At 42.9% G+C, this 24,836-nt stretch overlaps 2 protein-coding genes across 2 annotated transcripts; both read left to right on the forward strand.

Moving 5' to 3' along the window:
• The first annotated feature begins 3,112 nt into the window (after positions 1-3,112).
• On the forward strand, positions 3,113-12,271 carry nyap2a (neuronal tyrosine-phosphorylated phosphoinositide-3-kinase adaptor 2a). The gene is made up of 6 exons (XM_073492454.1): positions 3,113-3,315; positions 4,253-4,566; positions 4,682-5,764; positions 7,381-7,537; positions 8,795-8,915; positions 11,901-12,271. Exons 1-6 carry the CDS (start codon positions 3,113-3,115, stop codon positions 12,120-12,122), a joined length of 2,100 nt encoding a protein of 699 aa, XP_073348555.1. The 3' UTR covers positions 12,123-12,271.
• Positions 12,272-18,390: 6,119 nt separating this feature from the next.
• On the forward strand, positions 18,391-24,383 carry LOC141017760 (uncharacterized). Its single transcript, XM_073492495.1, has 6 exons — positions 18,391-18,726; positions 20,460-20,649; positions 21,040-21,428; positions 22,061-22,109; positions 22,212-22,974; positions 23,193-24,383. Exons 1-6 carry the CDS (start codon positions 18,490-18,492, stop codon positions 23,980-23,982), a joined length of 2,418 nt encoding a protein of 805 aa, XP_073348596.1. The 5' UTR covers positions 18,391-18,489; the 3' UTR covers positions 23,983-24,383.
• The last annotated feature ends 453 nt before the right edge of the window (positions 24,384-24,836 follow it).

Consider the following 24,836-nt stretch of genomic DNA (forward strand, 5'->3'; position numbering starts at 1 on the left):
GTTACCACCAGCTGACTCCCTGTTCCATTTTTAGAAGGAAGCTGAGAGACAGAGAGGGGGAGGGGGAGGTGGGGGAGGGGAACGATAGAGAGACACAGAAAGAGAGAGAGGGAGAGAGAGAGAGGGGGAGAGAGAGGGAGAGAGAGGGAGAGAGAGGGAGAGAGAGAGAGGGGGAGAGAGAGGGAGAGAGAGAGAGAGAGAGAGAGAGGGAGAGAGAGGAGAGAGAGAGAGAGAGAGAGAGAGAGAGGGAGAGAGAGAGAGGGGGAGAGAGAGGGAGAGAGAGAGAGGGGGAGAGAGAGAGAGGGAGAGAGAGGGAGAGAGAGAGAGGGGGAGAGAGAGGGAGGGAGAGAGAGGGAGAGAGAGAGGGAGAGAGAGAGAGAGAGAGGGGTAGAGAGAGGAGAGAGAGAGAGGGAGAGAGAGAGAGAGAGAGAGAGAGAGGGAGAGAGAGGGAGAGAGAGAGAGGGGAGAGAGAGGGAGAGAGAGAGAGGGGGAGAGAGAGAGAGAGAGACTTTACAACACATCATTGACTATTTTAATACAAACTGATCTGAAACAATAAATTCCAGGCATCAGTCACAGCAGCCATGTTTCCTGGAGCTGAACCTGCTGCCCAATCAAAAGCAACTTAAAGAAAACACATCATGAGCCCTAAAACTGTCAGCCAATCACAGCGTGAGTGAGCATAAAAGAAGCTGTCAGGAACATCCAGAGAGGCAGAGGAGGCATGAGGAGCTTCAGACCTCAGCAGACTGAAACAGTGAAGTTCACTGGAACAATCCGTCTGATTTCACAAATGAAGAAAAGGTGAATCCTGCTGAAGCGTTTTATATACATACTCTCATATATGTGTTCAGGAGGAGTCACACAGGTTTTATCCATAGACCGTCTTTGTAAATGAGCATCATGTCCTGATCTTCTGGAAACTTTAAAGAATTCTTCTGCAAAAGTTACAAATATCTCTTTTGATGAAACATTAGCTGGTAAAAAAGACTGAGAGTAGAAACATGTTGGTGATAAATAACCTGAGCAGGCAGTCATGGTGGACGACCATCTGCACCGTGAGGACGTAGGGAGGAAGTGGACTCATGCTGCGATGGACTGATGTTTCTGCATACAGCATCACTCTGACAGAGAGAGACCAGATGTTTGTGTCCACATGTTTCTCTGACCAGCACATTAACATCACCACCTCCTTTAAGTACAATATCTTATTACCTCCACCACGGAGGTTCTGTTTTTAACTGGGTCCCTTTGTTTGTTGGTTTGTTCTTTGGTTTGTTGGTTGGTTGGTTTGTTGGTTGGTTGTTTGGTTTGTTGGTTTGTTATATTGTCAGTTAGTTTGTTAGCTGGTTGGCTGGTTTGTTGTTTGGTTGGTCGGTTTTGTTGGTTGGTTGGTTTGTTGGCTGGGTTGTTGGTTTGTTTGTCGGTTGTTCAGTTTGTTGGTTTGTTATATTGTTTTTTGGTTTGTTGTTTGGTTTGTCGGTTTGTTGTTTGGTTTGTTGTTTGGTGGGTTGGTTGGTTGGTTTGTTGTTTGCTTGGTTGGTTGGTTTGTTGGTTGGTTTGTTATTTGGTTTGTTGGTTGGTTGTTTGGTTTGTTGGTTTGTTATATTGTCAGTTGGTTTGTTGGCTGGTTGGCTGGTTTGTTGGTTTGTTGGTTGGTTGGTTTGTTGGTTTGTTATATTGTCAGTTGGTTTGTTGGCTGGTTTGTTGGTTTGTTGGTTGGTTGGTTTGTTGGTTGGTTGTTTGGTTTGTTGGTTTGTTATATTGTCAGTTAGTTTGTTGGCTGGTTGGCTGGTTTGTTGGTTTGTTGGTTGGTTGTTTGGTTTGTTGGTTTGTTATATTGTCAGTTAGTTTGTTGGCTGGTTGGCTGGTTTGTTGGTTTGTTGTTTGGTTGGTTGGTTTTGTTGGTTGGTTGGTTTGTTGGCTGGGTTGTTGGTTTGTTTGTCAGTTGTTCAGTTTGTTGGTTTGTTATATTGTTTTTTGGTTTGTTGTTCGGTTGGTCGGTTGGTTGGTTGGTTTGTTGTTTGCTTTGTTGGTTGGTTTGTTGGTTGGTTGGTTTGTTGGTTGGTTGTTTGGTTTGTTGGTTTGTTATATTGTCAGTTGGTTTGTTGGCTGGTTTGTTGTTTGGTTCATTGGTATGTTGTGTGGTTTGTTGTTTGGTTTATTGGTTGGTTGGTTGTTTGGTTTTTTGGTTTGTTGTTTGGTTTGTTGGTTTGTTGGTTTGTATTTTGGTTAATTGGTTGGTTTGTTTGGTTTTGTTGGTTGGTTGGTTGGTTGGTTTTTTGGTTTGTTTTTTGGTTTGTTGGTTTGTATTTTGGTTAATTGGTTGTTTTGTTGGTTTGTTTGGTTTTGTTGGTTGGTTGGTTGGTTGGTTGTTTTTTTGGTTTGTTGTTTGGTTTGTTGGTTTGTTGTTTGGTTTGTTGGTTTGTATTTTGGTTAATTGGTTGGTTTGTTTGGTTTTGTTGGTTGGCTGATTGGTTGGTCAGCATGATTACACAAAATCTGCTGGACAGATTTCTCCTAAACTTGGATAGAGGATGTGTCTTGGCCCAGAATAGACCCCATTAACTTTTGGTGCCGATCCAGATCTCAGTTTCTCAGGGAATATTCCATAGATGAAAAAGTCTGGTGTATTTAAGTGGCTGGTATCTGTGAGCGAGATCAATTTGATGTGAATCCAAATGAAATCTGGTAATTTTAATCTTTCATTTTCTGATATTGGATTAGGCTTGATTGTATTGAAGAGGATTGTTGGGTTTTGGTAGAGGTATACACTCTACTGAGTGTCATTCTAGTTTCTTATGTTTTTACAAAACACTGCTGCTGCATAAAAGTTGATGGTTGAAACAAACCAAAGCTGAATGTTGGTGTCAGATAAACAGGATTTGTTGCACCAGACATTGTGACCTCTAAAAACACCAAATGAACAACTTTTGTTGTATATTTGTGAAGTTTAATGGTAATATATTAATTTCAAATTTAATGTGGATTTTAATTCATCCAGCAAACAAGTTAAAATTGTCCTTCACTGAAACATGATTTATTTGACTAATTTATGAGACAAACTGTAATGACTTCCTGTCTGATCCTCCTCTCAGGTCTCTGGGAAGTCATGACGTCTCAGGAGGAGGCATCTTCCTTCAGAAGGTTTTTTCAGTACGTGGAGGACAGCGGCCTTCGAACATACGATGGTCTTGTGATCCAAAATGCCTCCGACATCGCCAGAGAGAGTGATCGCATTCGCAACCAGACCAACTGGACTTACCTGCAGGAAAAACACCAGAAGAAGAGACGACAGGAAGAAGCCATCAAAAGGTAGAAAACCCTTAAAAACTGTGACTGCTGCTGAATGTAGACCGGAAGATTTTGACACAAGTATCAAGTTCTCATGTTGAGTATTTGTCCAGTTTGGCAGAGGGCAGGGTGGAGGGTCGGGGTGATGGTGCCAGTATGTAAACTGTAGTGGGTCCAGTGAGTCAGGGAAGGAGCAGATGAAGCTCTTTGTGATGGCAGAGGTCAGTGCCGCTGAGCGTAGTCATTCAGACGGAGGGTTCTGTTCTGTTTGAGAAACAGGGACAATGGTGGACTGGTCTGTGAAGACATCCTCCAGGTGACTTGAACACACGTAAGAACTCAACCAGAGATATCTTCAGGTCAAGGTGTCTTTGTGTAGATGAATCCTTCTAAAGGGTCTGCACACAACTGCCCAGGTGAGCAGTGGTCCTGGATCTGACATGTGAGCAGGGGTCCTAGATCTGACAGGTGGGCAGGAGTCCTGGATCTGACAAGTGAGTATGGGTCCTGGATCTGTCAGGTGAGCAGGGTTCCTGGATCTGACATGTCTGCAGGGGTCCTGGATCTGTCAGGTGAGCAGGAGTGTGTTGGGATGAAGCAGTTCTGTCGAGTCAGTCAGCCTAAATAGATGTGGCATTTTTAAGTTCAATATTGTGGTTTTAAATGAGACATCAGAACCTGGATATCATTCCACTCAGGTGATGTTGGAGCTAACAGGATGTTACTGAAGTCACTGCGAGGAGAAAAATTAATACAAACATGAAAAAAGTCAAGTACCTCCTGTGACCTTCAGAATAAAATTGTTTATTTTATTCGTCCATCTGTATGAAGGACGGCGGTTGTGCATCAGATTGGTTTGTGAAACCAACATAAAGCCTGCGTATATTTAGAAAAGAATCATGTGATTGGTTGATGATTGTACAGTTGTACTAACATGTGTTTCCATTGGTCCTTTCAGGATTGGTGAAGATGTTGCCATGGCAACGGACGGGGCGTATTCTGGAAAACACTTCAGGATGGGGTTCATGACGATGCCAGCACCACAAGACCGTCTGCCTCCACCCAGTCAGGGCTTCACTGTCCGATCCCAGTCCCTCCACTCTGTGGGTGGAGGAGATGATGACTCCAACCACAACCGAAAACAACCCCCACCCAAACCCAAGAGAGATCCCAACACCAAACTTAGCAGCAGCTCTGAGACGGTGAACGGAGGCTCCGGAGTCACCAAAAGGGACAGCCAAGAGGCCAAAGAGACACTGGAGCAGGCTGAAGGTGAGGACACCTGTAGGTTAAATAGACAGTCCCATGTTTAGAGTTTAAGAAGTGATGCAGCTGCTTCAGTCAGTCTCAGTTTCAGGTTTTTACATCACTGTCTTTCTGTCTGCAGCTCGATGTCATCTTTACAGCGAGGACTACAAGAAGATGCCTCCACCAAAACCCAAAAGGAACCCAAACACTCAGCTCAGCACCTCCTTCGATGAATCCTACATCCGTACTCATGGCAACAAGAAGTCGTCCCTGCGGTGGGACAAATCTTCATCCCAGAGTCAGAGTCCGGCATCAAGAGACACGGACGACGAGGAACCGGTCTACATTGAGATGGTGGGAAACATACTGCGAGAACTCAAAGGTAAAGATGCTGTGGAGGATGAGCAGAGTGAGTCGGTTTACGAGGAGATGAAGTACCCGATGCTGGAGGACTTCCTGCAGGACGCACAGTCTGCCATCATGGATCCTGAAGTCTGGTCATCCCGTGGCTCTCTCTGCGACATCCCTCCACCTTTCCCCAACCTTCTGACACACCGCCCACCACTGCTTGTCTTCCCCCCCGCCCCGGCTCAGTGCTCCCCCAACTCTGATGAGTCCCCCCTCACCCCCTTAGATGTCACCCGCCTGCCCATGATGGACAATGTTTCCTACAAGTCAGGTGGCGTCGAACATGTGCAAAGCTCCACCCACCACCGCAAGGAGCGAGACCGGGATCGGGAACGAGACCGAGACCGGGACCGAGACCGAGACAGGGACAGAGACAGGGATCTGCCCTCCACACACACCATCACATCCTCTGGCCGCTCATCGGCTCCACCTCTTCCCTCAAACTTCTACAAGTCATCTGGCTCTACCCATGGTGGTCACGGTTACCCCCGAAGCCAATCAGCATGTCCGTCTCCGGTCAGCATGGGTCGCTCTTTGACTCCTCTGAGCCTGAAGAGGCCACCACCGTACGACGCTCTGATGGCAGGAGGAAGCATGCCCCGCTCTTCATCTTCCTCTTCCTCATCGTCACAGAGGGCTGGGGAGGGTGGAGCTAAACTCAGTAACTCCTCCTCCACCCACGGCTCCATGCAGAATGTGTCGATGAGGTCACAAACTCCCACAAGCCCATTGGACGAACTCAACAACCTGTTTACCTCGAGCCGACAGGTGATGAAGAAAGGATCAGGTGGCAGGAAGAGCAGAGAGAGTGAAGGTACGTAGCCAGTACTGCATCAGCAGTACATCAGTACAGCATCAGTACAGCATCAGTACTACATCAGTACAGCATCAGTACTGCATCAGTACTACATCAGTACAGCATCAGTACTGCATCAGTACTGCATCAGTAGTACATCAGTACAGCATCAGTACTGCATCAGTACTGCATCAGTAGTACATCAGTACAGCATCAGTACAGCATCAGTACAACATCAGTACTGCATCAGTACTACATCAGTACAGCATCAGTAGTACATCAGTACTGCATCAGTGCAGCATCAATAGTACATCAGTACAGCATCAGTACAGCATCAGTAGTACATCAGTACAGCATCAGTAGTACATCAGTACTGCATCAGTAATACATCAGTACAGCATCAGTACAGCATCAGTAGTACATCAGTACAGCATCAGTAGTACATCAGTACAGCATCAGTACTGCATCAGTACTACATCAGTACAGCATCAGTACTGCATCAGTACTACATCAGTAGTACATTAGTAGTACATCAGTAGTACATCAGGACTACATCAGTACTGATGTAGTCCTGTTGAAGTACTGATGTACTACTGATGCAGTACTACATCAGTACTGCATCAGAAGTGCTGAAGTGATGAAGAGATGTCAGTTGTCTCACAGACAGATCAAAAGATGATTGACAGTTGAGGTTTCTCTCTTTTCTGTCGTTATCTTTCATCTCTCGTCCTGTCCTCTCGTCCTGTCCTCTCGTTCTGTCCTCTCGTCCTGTCCTCTCGTTCTGTCCTCTCGTTTGTCAATCTGAACTGATGCGAGAAGTCATTTCATTGAAGCTGTGAGGACAGACAGGAGACAGGACAGACAGGAGACAGGATAGACTGCAGCTCTGTGAAGGGAGATTATCATCAGTACATTTTGTCTCCATGGAGACGGTGTTGCCATGGAGACGACTGTTATTTTATTAAATAAATGATAAAGTGCTCAGAGAGACACCTGCTGGTCACAACACACTGTCTTTCACATACATTAAAACATTATTTGAAGTTTATTAATTATTAATAATTAATCAATCCAGGTCAGAGCTGATCACATTTGTCCCCTGAACTCATCTTCTCAGGTTCAGTGGGACCAGTCAGGTCCACCAATCACATTTCAGAACCATTTCCTTTCTTGTTACCGAGGCATAATCTCACCACGAGGTCTGTTGGTCATTTTATTTCTGACAGGGTTTTAGTTAAACTACAGGGTTGTTGTCAGTCCTCAGCTGACCCGATGGGACGTCTGTGAGTCTGGTTATTAACCTACAGAAAAATATTCAGGAGCTTTTTCTGTGAATAGAAAAGAGACAAATCAAGAGTCTCTGAAGGTCTTTATGGAAACATGTCACATGACACAGTGGACAGACCCACAGTCTTCAGCTTGCTCTGAGGTCTCAGACCTCAGTGCATGATGGGAAACGTCTGGATCTGCCTGAGATCTCAGAGCTGATTGGTTCAGATGTTTTGAATTAGATTAGATTTAGATAAACTTTAGATTTTTAGTTCAGATGTAGAGATTTTGATTGAATCAGTCATATTTTGAAGGTTTATTCTGTGAACAGAATGATTGTGTCCTTCTCTGTGCTGTCTCTGTAGGAGACTCGAGGTCTCTGCCCAGACACAACAGTAAAGACAGAGATGGACGGTCGAGTCCAGTGTCCAGCAGGATGGGGAGGTCATCTGTCAGCCCCACCATGATGCTATCCGGAGGAGGAGGTGAGTCGAAAACAACAGTACTGCAGGGACCTGGAGGATATCAGGTTTATGTTGTCATATAAAAACAGCAATAGGTCAAGTTTAAATACCAGCTTAGATAACAGGTGAACACCAGGTGAACACCAGGTGAATAACAGGTGAACACCAGATGAACACCAGGTGAATAACAGGTGAACACCAGATGAACACCAGGTGAATACCAGATGAACACCAGGTGAATGACAGGTGAACACCAGGTGAATAGCAGGTGAACACCAGGTGATTAAACGATGAACTCCAGGTGAACACCAGGTGAATAACAAGTGAATACCAGGTGATTAACAGGTGTATAACAAGTGAACACCAGGTGAACACCATGTGCTCACCAGGTGAACACCAGGTGATTAAAAGGTGAATAACAAGTGAACACCAGGTGAATAACAAGTGAACACCGGGTGAACCCCAGGTGAATGTCAAGTGAACACCAGGTGAGCACCAGGTGATGAACAGGTGAACACCAAGTGAGCAAGAGGTGAATAACAAGTGAACACCAGGTGATGAACAGGTGAACACCAAGTGAGCAAGAGGTGAATAACAAGTGAACACCAGGTAAATAACAGGTAAGCACAAGGTGAATGACAAGTGAATACCAGGTGAATAACAGGTGAACACCAGGTTATTAACAGGTGAATAACAAGTGAACACCAGGTGAGCACCAGGTGAATGACAAGTGAACACCAGGTGAATAACAAGTGAACACCAGGTTATTAACAGGTGAATAACAAGTGAACACCAGGTTATTAACAGGTGAATAACAAGTGAACACCAGATGAACACCAGATGAACACCAGGTGAACAACAGGTGAATAACAAGTGAACACTAGGTAAATAACAAGTGAACACCAGGTGAATAACAAGTGAACACCAGGTGAACACCACATGATTAATAGATGAACACCAGGTGATGAACAGGTGAACACCTGGTGAGCAAGAGGTGAATAACAAGTGAACACCAGGTAAATAACAGGTGAGCACCAGGTAAGCACAAGGTGAATGACAAGTGAACACCAGGTGAGCACCAGGTGATGAACAAGTGAACACCAGGTGAATAAAAAGTAAACACCAGGTGAATAACAAGTGAACACCAGATTATTAACAGGTGAATAACAAGTGAACACCAGATGAACACCAGGTGCTCACCAGATGAACACCAGTTGAATAACAAGTGAACACCAGGTTATTAACAGGTGAATAACAGGTGAACACCAGGTGACTAAGATGTGGATTATTTCTGTTGACTGACGTCAGAATAACTCTCTGCAGAATCAAAGTCGGTGTGTAAACTCGGCCGTTCAGCCTCTACATCAGGAGTTCCTTCACCTGGTGGGACGCCACAACGTCACCTGCATGAGTCACATCACCCTGCCCTCAGCCAGGTACAGCACCCGTAAAACACTTGTCTGTCTACTAGTCTACCTGTCTGTCAGTCTATCTGTCTGTCTGTGTGACCTGTCTGTTTTTAAACCAGCAGTTTAAACAGAAACATGAATACTTTGTTTCACACAGGATTCAACCTCAGAACATAAAAATAATCTACAGATGGACAGAAACTTCGATCCATCAGCTGACTGACGTCTGAACTGTAAACATTTTCAGTCTTGTGTCAAATATTTGGTGTTCAAATTAAATGTTTTTACTTGAAACACTAAAAATGATCTGCAGATACTAATAGTAATGCTTTAACACCAAATTTTCATTATTGATACTAACAGGAATATTGAACTAACGTTACAGGAACATTAAACTAACATTACATGAACATTAAACTAACATTACACTAACATCAAACTAACGTTACACTAAAATCAAACTAACATTACACGAACATTAAACTAACGTTACGCTAACATTAAACTAACGTTAATCTAGTGTCATTTAAACGTATACACTTTATTTATTGAATTTAATTATTCACATTTATTCAAATATAAAATAGAAACTAACCCAGCTCTAACTCCGCTCACCTGGATAAACCCGCCCACTCATATACCTTGACTAAACTTTGACTTTAATTTTACTGAGAATTTATAATAATTTCTTTGTAGTTTGCTGTTCGACTTTAATGAAAATCAAACTTTCGTCTTCTGTTCCTGTCGATCTTTTTCCAATGATGTAAATTTACATAAAATCTGTAACTTTGTGTCTAAATGTTTGCTGAGGACAATAAAATATTAACATTTAAGAGTTAAAACATCAAACTGAAGCTTCAGAGGACTGTCACCTGAACACATCACCTGTTATCAGATATGTCAATAAAATCGGTCTGTCTGTCTGTCTGTTTGTCTGAATGTCTGTCTGACTGTCTGAATGTTTGTCTGAAACACAGTAAGTGACCGTTAAGTAAATCACAACACATACTGCAGATGTAATTTAGCTCTAAGCTAACTCTGGTACAATGCATCAAATGGCAACATTTATGTTAAATTGTGTACATGGTCAGTCTACATTAAGTGTTCATTGAGTGAAAACACAGTGACCATTGAGTGAAAACAGTGTCCATTGAGTGAAAACACAGTAAGTGACCATTGAGTGAAAACAGTGTTGACTGAGTGAAAACACAGCAAGTGACCATTGAGTGAATAACAGTGTCCACTGAGTGAAAACACAGCAAGTGACCATTGAGTGAAAACACAGTGTCCATTAAGTGAAAACACAGTAAGTAACCATTGAGTGAAAACACAGCAAGTGACCATTGAGTGAATAACAGTGTCCACTGAGTGAAAACACAGCAAGTGACCATTGAGTGAAAACACAGTGTCCATTAAGTGAAAACACAGTAAGTAACCATTGAGTGAAAACACAGCAAGTGACCATTGAGTGAAAACACAGTGTCCATTGAGTGAAAACACAGTAAGTAACCATTGAGTGAAAACACAGCAAGTGACCATTGAGTGAAAACACAGTGTCCACTGAGTGAAAACACAGTAAGTGACCATTGAGTGAAAACACAGCAAGTGACCATTGAGTGAAAACACAGTGTCCATTGAGTGAAAACACAGTAAGTAACCATTGAGTGAAAACACAGCAAGTGACCATTGAGTGAAAACACAGTGTCCACTGAGTGAAAACACAGTAAGTGACCATTGAGTGAAAACACAGCAAGTGACCATTGAGTGAAAACACAGTGTCCACTGAGTGAAAACACAGCAAGTGACCATTGAGTGAAAAACACAGTGTCCACTGAGTGAAAACACAGCAAGTGACCATTGAGTGAAAACACAGTGTCCATTGAGTGAAAACACAGTGTCCATTGAGTGAAAACACAGTAAGTAACCATTGAGTGAAAACACAGTAAGTGACCATTGAGTGAAAACACAGTGTCCATTCAGTGAAAACACAGTGTCCACTGAGTGAAAACACAGTAAGTGACCATTGAGTGAAAACACAGTAATTCAATTCAATTCAATTCAAAAAACTTTATTTGTCCCCGGGGGGCAATTCAAGGTAAGGCACGTGGAGCAGTTATACACAATACAACACAACACTTAACAAATATACAACACAACACAGAACAGTCAGCTAGTTTATAAAATAAAAAATAAAAATATGTAAAGATAAAATATTAGAAAATAAAATAAAAATAAATAAAAATAAGATGTAAAAAAAAAAGATCCAGTGTCCAGGGCAGGGAGGCAGCAGGGCAGGGATGGTTGGGAGTTGAGGAGTTGAACAGCTCTGGGAACAAAGGTTGTTCTCCTCCTCTGTGTCCTGCAGCCCGGGCAGCGGAGCCATTCAAACACTGGGAACAGAGCGTGTGAGGGGTCCTGTAGGATCCTGAGCGCTGTCCTCAGTGTTTGCTGCTCACACATGGTTGTGAGTGTTCTGACCGGAAGTCCGATGATTTTAGAGCAAACTGTGACAGCGCTCTGCAGGCGGGTCCTGTTTTGCAGGCTGGTGGAGTGAAACCAGCAGGTTATTGAGAATGTGATTACACTCTCAATGAATGAGTAATAAAATGTCCAGAGGATGTTTTTGTTGGCCCCAAACATGTTGAGTTTTCTCAGGAGATACTAAGTAAGTGACCATTGAGTGAAAACACAGTAAGTGACAGTTGAGTGAAAACACAGTGTCCATTGAGTGAAAACACAGTAAGTGACCATTGAGTGAAAACACAGTAAGTGACCATTGAGTGAAAACACAGTAAGTGACCATTGAGTGAAAACACAGTGTCCATTGAGTGAAAACACAGTGTCCATTAAATGAAAACACAGTGTCCATTGAGTGAAAACACAGTAAGTGACCATTGAGTGAAAACAGTGTCCATTGAGTGAAAACAGTGTCCATTCAGAGAAAACACAGTGACCATTGAGTGAAAACACTGTCCATTGAGTGAGTGATATTGAGCTGTTTCCTGTTTCCAGATGCCTTGGCTCTGCGGAGATGCCACCATGATGGAGATGATTGAGAAGAAAAGAATTTTGTGTCGAGAGATTAAAGCTCGCCAGCGGCCTGAGAAGAATCTGTGTAAGCAGGACAGTATGCCCATCCTGCCCAGCTGGAAAAGGAAGCAGCCGCCGCCATATTCAGCCCCACCCACTGCCACCGGACAGAGCACCACTGTGTTCTGGGACACAGCCATCTGAAAGACAACACAACACAGACGGAAACATATATCACATCAACACAGAAACAATGATGATGATGATGATGATGCAGCCATCAGGCCGCGCCCACTACACTGACACCTCATTCATGTAAAAAAAGACTTCTTTTGTTTTGTCTCATTGTTTGATTGACGGTATCTGCTGACTCGTCACTGCCGTCAATCAACTGAGTCAGTAAAGTCTGATCAAAGTCACAGTTAACTGTTCGCACCGAGAGGTGTTCACGTTTCCACATCCATAATAAAATAAGTCTTCAATTGAGGTTGAAACTGAGTGAATATTAATGTAGTTTAAATATTTGACCTTCAAACTGCAACAAACACAGAATCAAAGAAAGAACAACTTGATTTTAAACATTTATGGATCAACCAGATTCTGTGTGATTATCTGATTCAATTATTGTCTCCATCTTTCAACTAATAAAATAAACCTGTCAACTAATCAATTCATACATCAATCATTAACTTTGAATAGTTGACAGTTTTGTATCTAATGGCCTAAAATTTTTTAATATGTGACATTTATTTTTAATCATCAATCAAACAAATCCTGTGAATAGTTTTAAAAATGTCAAATTAAGCAACCTCATGTTGGTCTCGATCCAGATGTGGACACACTGTCGAAATAATTTAATAAAAATCTGAGAAATGTTTTTTAACTTTATTTAAAACTATTTTTAAAAAAGTTAAGAACTCCAAAATCTTTTATCCAACAGGAAGCACTCCCACACACACGCACGCACAAACACATGCACACACACACACACACACAAACAAACACATGCACACACACACACACACACAAACAAACACGTGCACACACACACACATGCTCAAACAAACACGTGCACACACAAACACACACATTCGTGCAGGTGTCCTCCTGCCATCCAATCAGAATGCTGGGAGGTGTGGCCGTCCAGGTGTAGCAGAGCTTTCTGTCGTCTTTCTACTCATTATTTTTCTATCTGAACACTTAAAAAGATTCAGATGTTTTTTTAAAGTCTGACAGTCGTGTAGCAGAACGCTGTAAAAATAAATTTATAAACTGGTTTGTGTGAAAAAATGACCTGAATGTGTTGGTCAAACATGTTTTTATATTTCAAAAAGAATCTGTGATGCTTGTCTGTGTGTGGAAGACAGAGTCAGTACGTGATGATGTTTTTATATTTAAAAAACTTTTATGATGATGAAAAAAGCACTATTTTAAAATGAGAATATTTTGGCATGTTGGTGGTCGGTTTGGTCTCATCCACTGTCCCAGAAACACAGACTGGACTCCAGTTTAACACCAGTTTGACTCCAGTTTAACACCAGTTTGACTCCAGTTTAACACCAGTTTTACTCCAGTTTAACACCAGTTTGACTCCAGTTTGACTCCAGTTTAACACCAGTTTAAAACCAGTTTGACTCCAGTTTGATTGCACTTTGACTCAAGTTTAAATCCAGTTTGACTCCAGTTTAACACCAGTTTGACTAGTTTAACACCAGTTTGACTCCAGTTAAACATCAGTTTGATTCAAGTTGAACACCAGTTTCACTCCAATTCGACACCAGTTTCACTCCAGTTTAACACCAGTTTGACTGCACTTTGACTCAAGTTTAACACCAGTGTGACTCCAGTGTGACTTCAGTTAAAGACCAGTTTGACTCCAGTTTGACATCAGTTTGATTCAAGTTTAACACCAGTTTGACTCCAGTTCAACACCAGTTTGACTGCACTTTGACTCCAGTTTAACAACAATTTGACTCCAGTTTGAATCCAGCTTGAATCCAGTTTGACTCCAGTTTAACAACAATTTGACTCCAGTTTGAATCCAGTTTGACTCCAGTTAAACATCAGTTTGACTCCAGTTTAAATCCAGTTTGACTCCAGATTAAATCCAGTTGAACACCAGTTTGACTCCAGTTTGACTGCACTTTGACTCAAGTTTAACACCAGTGTGACTCCAGTTTGATTCAAGTTTAACACCAGTGTGACTCCAGTTTGATTCAAGTTTAACACCAGTTTGACTCCAGTTCAACACCAGTTTGACTCCAGTTTAACACCAGTTTGACTCAAGTTTGACTCCAGTTTAACACCAGTTTGACTCCAGTTTAACTCAAGATTAACACCAGTTTGACTCCAGTTTGATTCAAGTTTAACACCAGTTTGATTCCAGTTTAGCACCAGTTTAACCTGCTCTACCCACTGAGCTGTAGCTCAGTGGGTAGAGCAGGTTCCTGTGTTCCAGTTTAACACCAGTTTGACTCCAGTTTAACACCAGTTTTTGACTCCCTTTTAACACCAGTTTAAATCCAGTTTAATTGGGTTTCTTTTACAAAGTGCACAGACAGACCACATCGGTCCTTTAAAAGATGTCCAGTCACTGAAGTTTTCATTCACAGTTTTGATCTCAAACTTAAGTGTCATGTGACACAGGTGTTTCCATCTTTGTTGTTGTGACACTTTTGTTTTTTCTCTAATCTCTAATTTCATTTTGACTGAAGTTCAGTTAACTCACATTTTAAAAATACAATAAGTAACATCATTAAAATAACTCGGCCAGGAAACTTTAAAGAAAAAAAACGTCGAGAGGAACACAAACAGGAAGTTGAACAGACAGGAAGCTGAACAAACAGGAAGTTGAAAAGACAGGAAGTTGATCAGGGTCACATGAAGGTCACGTGACCGTCTGAGTTTTTGGGGCAGTGGACAGAAACGAGGTGATGAATGCAGTGTATTGATTATTGATGGATATGGACGAGCTGATTGATTAGCATGATATGCACATCATGATTTGTGTTTTTGTCTCAATAAATATGAGACGAGCTGTGATTTCTAAGTGCACTTCTTCAGTTTCTGACAGTTCAAACAGTCGACGCAACAACAAAACCATGGAAATATAAAGACTTTATTTATTCACAAGAATCTTCAATTAAATAAAAAATATTTATTTCAGACTGTTGCCTCAGCTGATCGTCTTCATCAGATGATCAATAATAATATTGACACCTCAATCAGATCTATTTGTGGATTTATGATCGATAGAGTTATGATCGATAGATTTATGACTCGTTATGAAGCTTCAGAGCTGAAGGTTTTACACAGAAAGTAAAACACTGAAGTTTTATTTCCTTCTCCTCCACCCGACTCCTCCCCCCGACCCTCCCCTGACCGCCGACTCCTCCCCTGACCCCTGACTCCTCCCCCCTCACAGCCCTCTGAGTCTGACTCACCTGTTCAACAGGAAAACTGTCACCATGACGACTGAGGAGGCGAAAAAACTTCACAAACTTTGTCAAATCGTTTTTTAATTATTGATGAGCTCACTGTTATCAGATTACTGTGAGCTCACTGTAGTCAGATTACTGTCCGCTAACTGTAATCAGATTACTGTGATTTTACTGTAATCAGATTACTGTGAGCTCACTGTAATCAGATTACTGTGAGCTCACTGTAATCATATTACTGTCAGCTAACTGTAATCAGATTACTGTCCGCTAACTGTAATCAGATTACTGTGAGCTCACTGCAATGAGATTACTGTCCGCTAACTGTAATCAGATTACTGTCAGATAACTATAATCAGATTACTGTGAGCTCACTGTTATCAGATTACTGTGAGCTCACTGTAGTCAGATTACTGTCCGCTAACTGTAATCAGATTACTGTGAGCTCACTGCAATCAGATTACTGTGAGCCTGTCAACAGAAGAAGCACAAAGTCGATGACATTAAATAAATGATTAAGTCTCTGACGCGTCATCAGGCTTCGATGATTGTGAAGTTTATCGAACGAACGTTGTGACTGATGACTCAGAAAACGTTTGTTTGAGTTTATTTCAGTTTTTGATGTTTTTTGATGATTTTAACAAGCTGCACTTTGATCATTAAAATGTGTTCTTTGTTCAGTGATGTCAAACGAGTGATCATGTTCGAATTAGACAAGAAAGAAATAAAAATCAAGGAGTTAATTCAATATCTTTGACTTCCTGTTTTCATGGTTTCTTGTCTCGCAGCTTCTCTCTTCTGATTTCTGGTGTTTGTGTCACATCGTTGAACTGAACCGTCAGTTCAGCTTCAGTGTGAGTTTGGGAGGAACATTAAAGACTATAAAACTTGATTTTCAGTCTAAATTATTTCTTAAATTTTACACACAGGAAATTAAGATGATTCAAACTGGATTCATGTTCGGCTCCACAGACACTATAAGAGCTGCGTTCATAGAAAAACCCTCTGATCAATCATTTTCAAGGAAACCAATCATGAACCATTAATTTAAAGGAAACTGTGTTTATTTCATTTCTATAAATGTGTTGTTGTGCTGACTCCTCGTCCACCTCGTCCACCTGTAGATATTCAGATAAATGTGAACTCAATAAACATGATGTTCATACATCCAGCTGACGGACTAATTAACATGCTGTTCATCCAGCCACTAGGATCTTCTTTTAATGAAGCAGAGCACTGAGCTGGTGGGGGCGGGGTCTACAGGTGTGATGACAGTAATGATGATCTTGTTCACAGGTGGAGCCTCCTGTCAACAGTTCAACAGACGTGTCTGTTACAACATAAAAACTGTTATTTTCTGTATGGAGTCTGGTGTACGGCTGATTATTGTGTTTTATGTTTATGGTCCTTGATGAGAAAAATAAATATGGTTTTATTAAAGTATGTGGAGTTTGTTTTTATCAGCAGAAAACAAAAAGAGTTCATCACAGGACGTTTTTATATTTTCAGGTTACTGTTTTGATATTGAACCCTTTATATTTCACTATCTTTATATTTGTTTTCACATATTTTTCTAATATTTTTCTAATATTTTTCTAATATTTTTCTAATATTTTTCTGATATTTTTCAAATACGTACGTATTTTAAGTGTACTTTTCTGACATTGTATCAACAGTTTTTTTTAGAAAATTTAAGTAATATTTTTATAAACGTGTAAAAGCAGACATGATGCCTCGTGCATTCACTGTTATGCAACAGTTTAGATAAATATTAACAATATTTGAGTAGGCAGCAGTTTAAATGTGATTCATTTTATTATATCGTTGGACTGATTTCACAAACATCAATCAAAACTTAAAACTTCTTCAGTTATCTTTTTTTTTGGGCATTTGTTTCAATATAAAGACACTAAGAAGTGTTTGACTGTATAAATGTGGACAGCGTTTCAGAAGCTTTCTTTCAGATGTCCAGCAGGGGGCGACTCCACTGTATGTAAGCTTATGAGAAACTTAATTTATGACCTCAGTTTTTTAATGAGTTGATGGTCTCAGTCTCTTGTTTCAAGTCTTCTTCAACACAACCGGATGTTCATGGAGTAAATTACACGTAAAGCAGGTTATGCTTTAGTCGCTACCATGGCAACGTGTCCTCTGGCTCTCAATCAAATCCAATCAGGATATCCTCCCCAGCTCCACCCTCTCATCCATAAAAGGTCACTTCCTGCTCCAAAAAAAACAAAACAAGATGGTGACGACCGTGACACCAAACGTCACAAACCCCAAGTGACGTCACGGAGGGTTTATATCGTTCACATCTAATTGTGTTTATTATTTTATTGTTTTACTCATTTTCATCTTCTTATAATTTATTTATTTTAATGTTTCTTTAATCGTTATTATTAATGTTTATATGACACAACTATGTAATGAGACTATAATAACACACTGCCCTCTAGTGTCCAAAGAGTGAAATTATACTGACTTATGTTGTACAAATTCCACATAACGATTCATATTTTTAAAAACTTATTAAGTGTTTTTGATTTTCAGAATTATCTCAAAGAAAGGAGGAAGCACAAACAACAAATCAAGTCTCAGAATATTTTTATCTTTTATAAATTACAGACTGAATTTGATTTTTTACCAGTTTGTTATTTATTTTTGTGTTAATTAATTACGTTTTGGTGGTCATTTTGGTGTCGTTACACACTGTGGCCACAGGGGGGCAGTGTACACACACGATTAGACGTCGTCATGGAAATCGACTTCGGACACCTTCAAATGAAAACCATGAAAATAAACAGGGTGTAAAATCTGTGACGTAACGCCTTTATCTCTCTTCATCATCAGTCTATTTGATTTTCATGTCGGTGCCTTCATGTTTAGTTTTTAATGTCACTTCTTGTGTCTTTATTAATAATCGCTAATACTTCCGGTGGAGGCCGCCAGTGACCCGGATGTAAACAGCGCCATGTTGGACGCGCAGACAGCAGATTACCATCCTGACTGTCTGTGTTGGACTCTTGTCCCTCAGGTTCAGACTCACCCGGACTCGGACCGCACTGACGCACCTGGAGACGCTTCAACGTCATAGTTTCCACCGCTGACATCATCCGTGTGGCTCGCGGGCCGTAATGGAGCCGACCGACACGGCGGCGACTCAAACTTTTGTGTGTGAGACGGAGCGGATCATGGCGGTGGCGGTGGAGTGCGCCGTGTCTGTCCTGCAGCAGAGACGTGGACAGGAGGGGACAGGCAGCGAGGACAGACGTGGACAGGAGGGGACAGGCAGCGAGGACAGACGTGGACAGGAGGGGACAGGCAGCGAGGACAGACGTGGACAGGAGGGGACAGGCAGCGAGGACCGACGGGTGAGGACATATGACGAGTTAAATACATGTGAGAAGTTTCTCTGAGGGACCAAAGACCTCCAGAGGAAAATCCCGCCGTCACTTCCGTCTTTGCAGGACCGCGGATATCACGCGCGAGACAGTGACGGAAACATGACGTTAATCTGTGATTATGTCGAAAATTATTTAATGTAGAAGATTAAATTCACAGTGAATTCAGAAGATCACATGAAGATAATCCGGACACTTCTTCTGCCAAAGAACATTTACTCTCACGGGGAAGGGCGCCATCTTGTGTATCATGGTGGCCACACAACAACACACAGGAGCGTTGATGGACGTCCAGGAGACCTGAGTACTCAGAGTAACTGAGAGTAACTGTAACTCAGAGTAACTGAGTACTCAGAGTAACTGAGAGTAACTGAGTACTCAGAGTAACTGAGTACTCAGAGTAACTGAAGAAGAGTAACGTGACGGTTCATTGCGGTAAAACGAGCCGGTATTAAATATATACGGAGACACCGCAAAGACTCGCTGGATCGTACGTCTACGTCGCCGCCATATTGGATGTGGCAGGTCTCCCCTGTAAAAAAACAACATGTGGAAGTGAAAACTGTATAAAAAGCATTAACGTTTACATTTAACTGACTTTGATGAATTGTTTTATATTCAATGAATCATTTAAGTAATAATAATGACGTCATTGAGACAAAATGAACAAAGTCTGTAAATCAGCATAAGATCAGTGCGTCTCTGAGCAGTTAGTGATAAACTCCGTGACAGAAGTTATAGACGCTTATGTTATTGTGTACAATCACGGTTGATGGCTGACAGTAGACAGTAACACTGGTCTGTGGCTCAGGATCCAGCGTCTTGTCATCGGAAGGTTGCTGGTTCGATTCCCCTGGTCTGCATGCCGAAGTGTCCTTGGGCAAGAAACTGCTCGTGTTGTGCAGGTCAGCTCCTTGCATGGCAGCCACCACCATCAGTGTATGTGTGAATTACTGTAAGCTTTGGACAAAAGCGTCTGCGTCTGCACCAAGTGTTCATCATGTGTAGCCTCTATGTCCACTAAATGTCCCTCAGGACAAATAAAGTCATTTTGAATCAATCTGTTGTGTTTAGTATTAATTATTAATTAATTAGTATTAATTATATACAGAATACAGATAATTAGTATTAATTATATACAGAATACAGATACCTTCACTTGTCTCACTGGTCAAAATGTCTCAAGCACTCAGTCCTCATATGATCAGATCAAACAAAATATGGACAATGACCTGCATCACATATTGTGCATATTTATAAAAGTAGCCTCCTGAAGTTTACTTTTTTTTTTTTTTTTTTACCATGGGCTGTTATTGTCCACAATAATATAAGTGTGTTTATCTTCTGTCATGGAGTTTATCACTTACAGCTCAAAGAAAAGAAAGCGGACTCACTGCCAGCTGCTGTGCTTTATTTTGATTTGCATTGATTTTTTTCTTGATTCTGTGAAATGTCTGTTTCCAGTTTGACTTCTTATTTTTTTAAAACTCAGTTTGAGTTTAAAACAGAATATAACAGTTAATCGATCATTGAAATAGTTACAAGTACATTTTCTGCCAGTCAGCTGATTGATGAGTAGTTTCAGTTTGGTGCATAGAACAGCTGGATAATAAACCTTCTGTGATGTCACAGTATTTATAGTGTCATTGTGTAAGCAGAGGTGGACTGTACCTTTTTAATTTGACGGTGTGTTTCCTGTGCAGGCTCAGCTGACGGCCGTCCTGCGTGTGACGAGCAGAGAGGCCGTCCGTCAGATCTGCAGAGTGTTCAGAGAGCTGCACAAGACTTTAATGAAGGAGAACAAAGACCTGAAGGACAGAGTGAGACGTCTGGAGACCGAGCGGACGTCAAACTGTGGAGGAGAGAAGACGCTTTATAAGATCAAACCATCAGGTCAGTTTGACACTGAACCGTCCCACAGAACCTGAACACATCTCATCATGACAGGGACCACACAGGGTTTAAATCAGCTGCTGAAACAGACGTTAAACTGCACTGTAAATATGTGAGCTACATGCTAACAGCTGCTGGTCACTACTGCAAAGAGTACAGTGAGCAGCAGTTAGCCGTTATACTGCTCCTGTAGTTCAGAGCTGCTTCTGAATTCTGGACATTTCTTCTTCTACAATAAAAATCATGATGTCATCGAGTTCAATAATCATCTGACTGAGCAGCTGTACGATGTTTGAAACATGTCACACATGATTTAATGGCGTCTGAACATCACAAGTTTAAACCAGCAGGTAAAGATGATGATTGGACGTACTTCCTGTCTTCCTGAAGGTGGACCGGCCCTCTCACTGGACATCAACCAACCAGCTGCCAACCCCGCCGCCCTCGCCATGGCCATCCTCAACTCGGCCAAATCTAGACGTCGAGCGAGCAGCAGTCCTCAGGTTCCTCTGGTCATCATCAGCCAGCCGCTCCCCGGGCCAATCACAGGCCAGAGCAGCCCCGCCCCCCAGGTACGGCCAGAGAAACCAGATCAAACCAGCTCTGCTGCCGCCGCTTCGTCAGCTGACCAGCAGGCTGAGGTGGTGATCACGATAGAGCCTGACGAATCACCATCCTCCACAGACGTGACATCACTTCCTGTGGCTCATGACCAGCCAACCAGTGAGGTCATGGCCAGTGAAGACCCGCCCACACCTGAAGAAGTCGCTGTTGTTGTTGTGAGTGTTTGACTGAATATTTATTAATTAAGTTATTATCATATATATCATATAATCTATATATGTAAATATATTATTTATATTAGGGGTGAGGATCACGACCTCACGATACGATACGTGATACATGGCCCACGATACCAATAATATCACGATACAGCGATTCTGTGAAAATTGTTATATTGCGAGACAATCATAGCACGTCACGATGTCTCTATTTATTCACTGCAATTTTTTGTTATGAAACACTGAACACAAAGTGCATGAAGTCTCAGCATAGTGCGTTTTTTACAAACACGCCGACTGTAACTCGTCAATGTTCACATGCACCATCACATAAACTGACAAAAGTCCAAACTGTTAGAAAACAGCACAGTTCTGCAGAAGAACACTATGAAAACAAATTAGTGTAAAAAAAAAATCCACATTTCTGTATAAAAGGCACATAAATATACAAATCTTAGTGCTTTGCAGGCAACGTAGTTGAGACGTGTTTCAGTTTGTTGAAGATGTTTCACGTCTCATCCAAGAGACTTCTTCAGTTCTAACTAACTAGAGGAGCTGCAGGCTTTAAATATATATATAACTAAAGACCTGCAGCAGCGTGATGAACGATGACTCGTCATGTTTTCCAGGAGGCAGAGATGAAGATGGAGCATGAGGAGCAGACGGTCGGTGGACCAGGTGAGACAGGTGACATCACCCTGAGCTGTGGATGAAACCTGTGTGTGTGTGTGTGTGTGTGTGTGTGTGTTTGATGTGTGACTTCCTCTTCCTCCGCTGCAGTGAGTGAGGAGGAGCAGAAGGAGCAGGAGAGGAGGAGGAGGAGGGAGCTGTACAAAGAGAAGAGGTTCTTCTGTGAGCTCTGTAACAAAGGTTTCCATCAGAAGCACCAGCTGAGGAAACACGTGTCGTGTCACGTCAAACCGTTCCCCTGCAGCTCGTGTGATAAAGGTTTCTACAAGGCCAAGACGCTGCACAAACACCAGCTGACGCACCAGCTGAGAGCAGCGCAGGAGAACGACCCCGACAAGCTGCTGCGCTGCGACCAGTGCGACAGGAAGTTCAGACTGCTGCGCCAGCTCAGGGTCCACCAGGCCTTTCACCGGCTGCAGAAGGCGCCGTTACAGTGCGGCGTCTGTGACCGCACTTTCACCTCGGCAGGCGCGCTCAGGTACCATGAGGTGTCGCACGCACAGGTAAAGCCCTTCATGTGTGACGTCTGTGGGAAAGGCTTCACCAGGAAGAAGAGCCTCCGCGAGCACCAGACCGTCCACACCGGTGCCCGGCCGTATCCATGCCCGACCTGCGGGAAGAGCTTCTCCACCGCCAGCAACCTGCGCGTCCACAAGAGGTCGCACTCAGAGGAGCGGCCGTTCAAGTGCAGCGAGTGCGACAAGGCCTTCAAGTGTAAGATGGGCCTGCTGCAGCACCGAGTCGTCCACTCGGGAGAGAAACCCTTCATGTGTCAGACCTGCGGACTGAGCTTCGGACTCAAGTACAACTTCCAGAGACACCTGAGGCTCCACAACGGAGAGAAGCCCTTCAGGTACATCTCACCTGTACTCAGGACCCTGTTTCATTAAGTTATTAATCAGTAACAAACAAACAGTGTTAGTCTGAAGTCACCTGTTACCAAGCAACTGGTTAACCTGAAGAAGGATCCAATCAGGTGTTAGTTTTACTGTCTGTTGCTCCTGAACCAACATGTTGTCCGTCTCGTCTTGTCTCAACTGGTTCAACATGTCGTCTCTTCTGTCCCCTCAGGTGTGATCAGTGTGGCGAGGGCTTCACAGGTACGTGGGCTCTGAAGACTCACATGCTGGTTCACGGTGTGGAGAAGCCGTTCATGTGCGACCTGTGTGGGAAGACGTTCTTTTACAACTGTCAGCTGCAGAAGCACCAGCAGCTCGTCCACCACAACAAGGAGCGAGAGACAGGGGGAGGAGCGGTGGGGCGGCGGAGACCGAGTGGAGTCAAACCCTTCAGCTGTAAGGTCTGTCTGAAGAGCTTCAGCAGCACCAGCACGCTTAGGACGCACGAGAAGAGCCACGCCGAGAACAAAGAGTTCATCTGCAGCACCTGTGGCAAGTCCTTCCACTTGCGCCACTTGTTCCTGTACCACATGAGGCAGCACAGTGGCGACCGGCCGTACGTCTGCGGCGTCTGTCACAAAGGCTTCCTGCTGTCGTCGCAGCTGAAGCAGCACCAGCTGCTGCACACCGGAGTCAAACCACACAGGTGCGAACAGTGCGGCAAAGAGTTCAGGACGCCGCAGAACTACCACCGCCACCTGCTGGTCCACACCGGAGAAAAGCCCTACGAGTGTGTCGTGTGCAGCAGGAAGTTCAGGCAGTCCAACCAGCTCAAGTCTCACATGCAGATCCACACAGGCGTGAAGCTGTACAGCTGCGAGCGCTGCGGCCGCGGCTTCTCCGACTCCCGGCAGCTCAAGAAACATCGCTGTGGAGACAACGGCCAGAGCCCCGAGGCAGGAAGCAAACGCAGGAAACAGAAGAGCGTCTTCCCCTGGAGCGAAGGCTTCGCCAACCAATGAGAGCTCAGGAAACATAATCCTCTGTCAGGTGGTTAGCCTAGCTTAGCATAAAGACTGCAGACAGCTAATCTGTAACAAACACCTGAGTACAGACGTGGACAGACATGAAATGATCGTCTTGTCTCAGAAACACAGAATCTGAAGCTGTGAGTGATGAAGCTGAAGATAAACATCCTGTTTGTGTCTGAACATCATTATTCTGTCTCTCTGTTCATCTGACACTTCACATCACTTTGTTTTGTGTGCAAAAATCACATGTTGTAACGTTTCTGCTGAGAACTGTCTTTAATTCTTTTATCTGAGCGGTTCTGACCCGCTGCTGTCTGGTGTCAGAGTTATTAATTAAAGGGCTGTTTCACTCTGTCGACGTTTATAAAAACACTTCCTGTTACAGATGATGATCCACCGTCTTCACTCATCTCTTCATTAGAAACTAAACTGACTCCACAGCTGATTATTGATCCAAACACACAGTTTACACCTTAAATGAGTTCACTAGTCCATAGTACATATAAACAGATACATCACAAACACTTCTCATAAACAGATACATCACAAACACTTCTCATAAACAGCCTGTGACGCATACCGGGACTTCCGTGAGATCGGAGGCTGTTTACTGTGTCTCTCTTTCTCTATCCATCTTAGCTGTTTTCTTCGATTTCTGAGTATTTCATAGTCACACTGGTTTTGTACTGCAGCTAACGTTAGACTTTATAACTTGTACGTACTTTGTCGAACTGCTTTTCTGCTACTGCCCGGTTAGCTTCCTCAACCTAGCCTAGCTCACTGCTTTCTGCCTCTCGCCGCGGTCAACGCCGCCTCGGTAAACACGTGTTACGATGGCTTGTGCG

The sequence above is a fragment of the Pagrus major genome, chromosome 2 (genome assembly GCF_040436345.1).
Source record: "Pagrus major chromosome 2, Pma_NU_1.0".
Classification (NCBI taxonomy): domain Eukaryota; kingdom Metazoa; phylum Chordata; class Actinopteri; order Spariformes; family Sparidae; genus Pagrus; species Pagrus major.

What these genes read in the sequence shown, in the direction of transcription:
- nyap2a (XM_073492454.1), top strand. Translation starts at nt 3,113, where the DNA reads ATGACGTCTCAGGAGGAGGCATCTTCCTTCAGAAGGTTTTTTCAGTAC. An exon ending in CAGGAAGAAGCCATCAAAAG is followed by an intron (nt 3,316 to 4,252) that starts GTAGAAAACCCT and finishes TGGTCCTTTCAG; the next exon opens with GATTGGTGAAGATGTTGCCA. An exon ending in GAAGAGCAGAGAGAGTGAAG is followed by an intron (nt 5,765 to 7,380) that starts GTACGTAGCCAG and finishes CTGTCTCTGTAG; the next exon opens with GAGACTCGAGGTCTCTGCCC.
- LOC141017760 (XM_073492495.1), top strand. Translation starts at nt 18,490, where the DNA reads ATGGAGCCGACCGACACGGCGGCGACTCAAACTTTTGTGTGTGAGACG. An exon ending in CAGGCAGCGAGGACCGACGG is followed by an intron (nt 18,727 to 20,459) that starts GTGAGGACATAT and finishes TTTCCTGTGCAG; the next exon opens with GCTCAGCTGACGGCCGTCCT. An exon ending in AAGAAGTCGCTGTTGTTGTT is followed by an intron (nt 21,429 to 22,060) that starts GTGAGTGTTTGA and finishes CATGTTTTCCAG; the next exon opens with GAGGCAGAGATGAAGATGGA.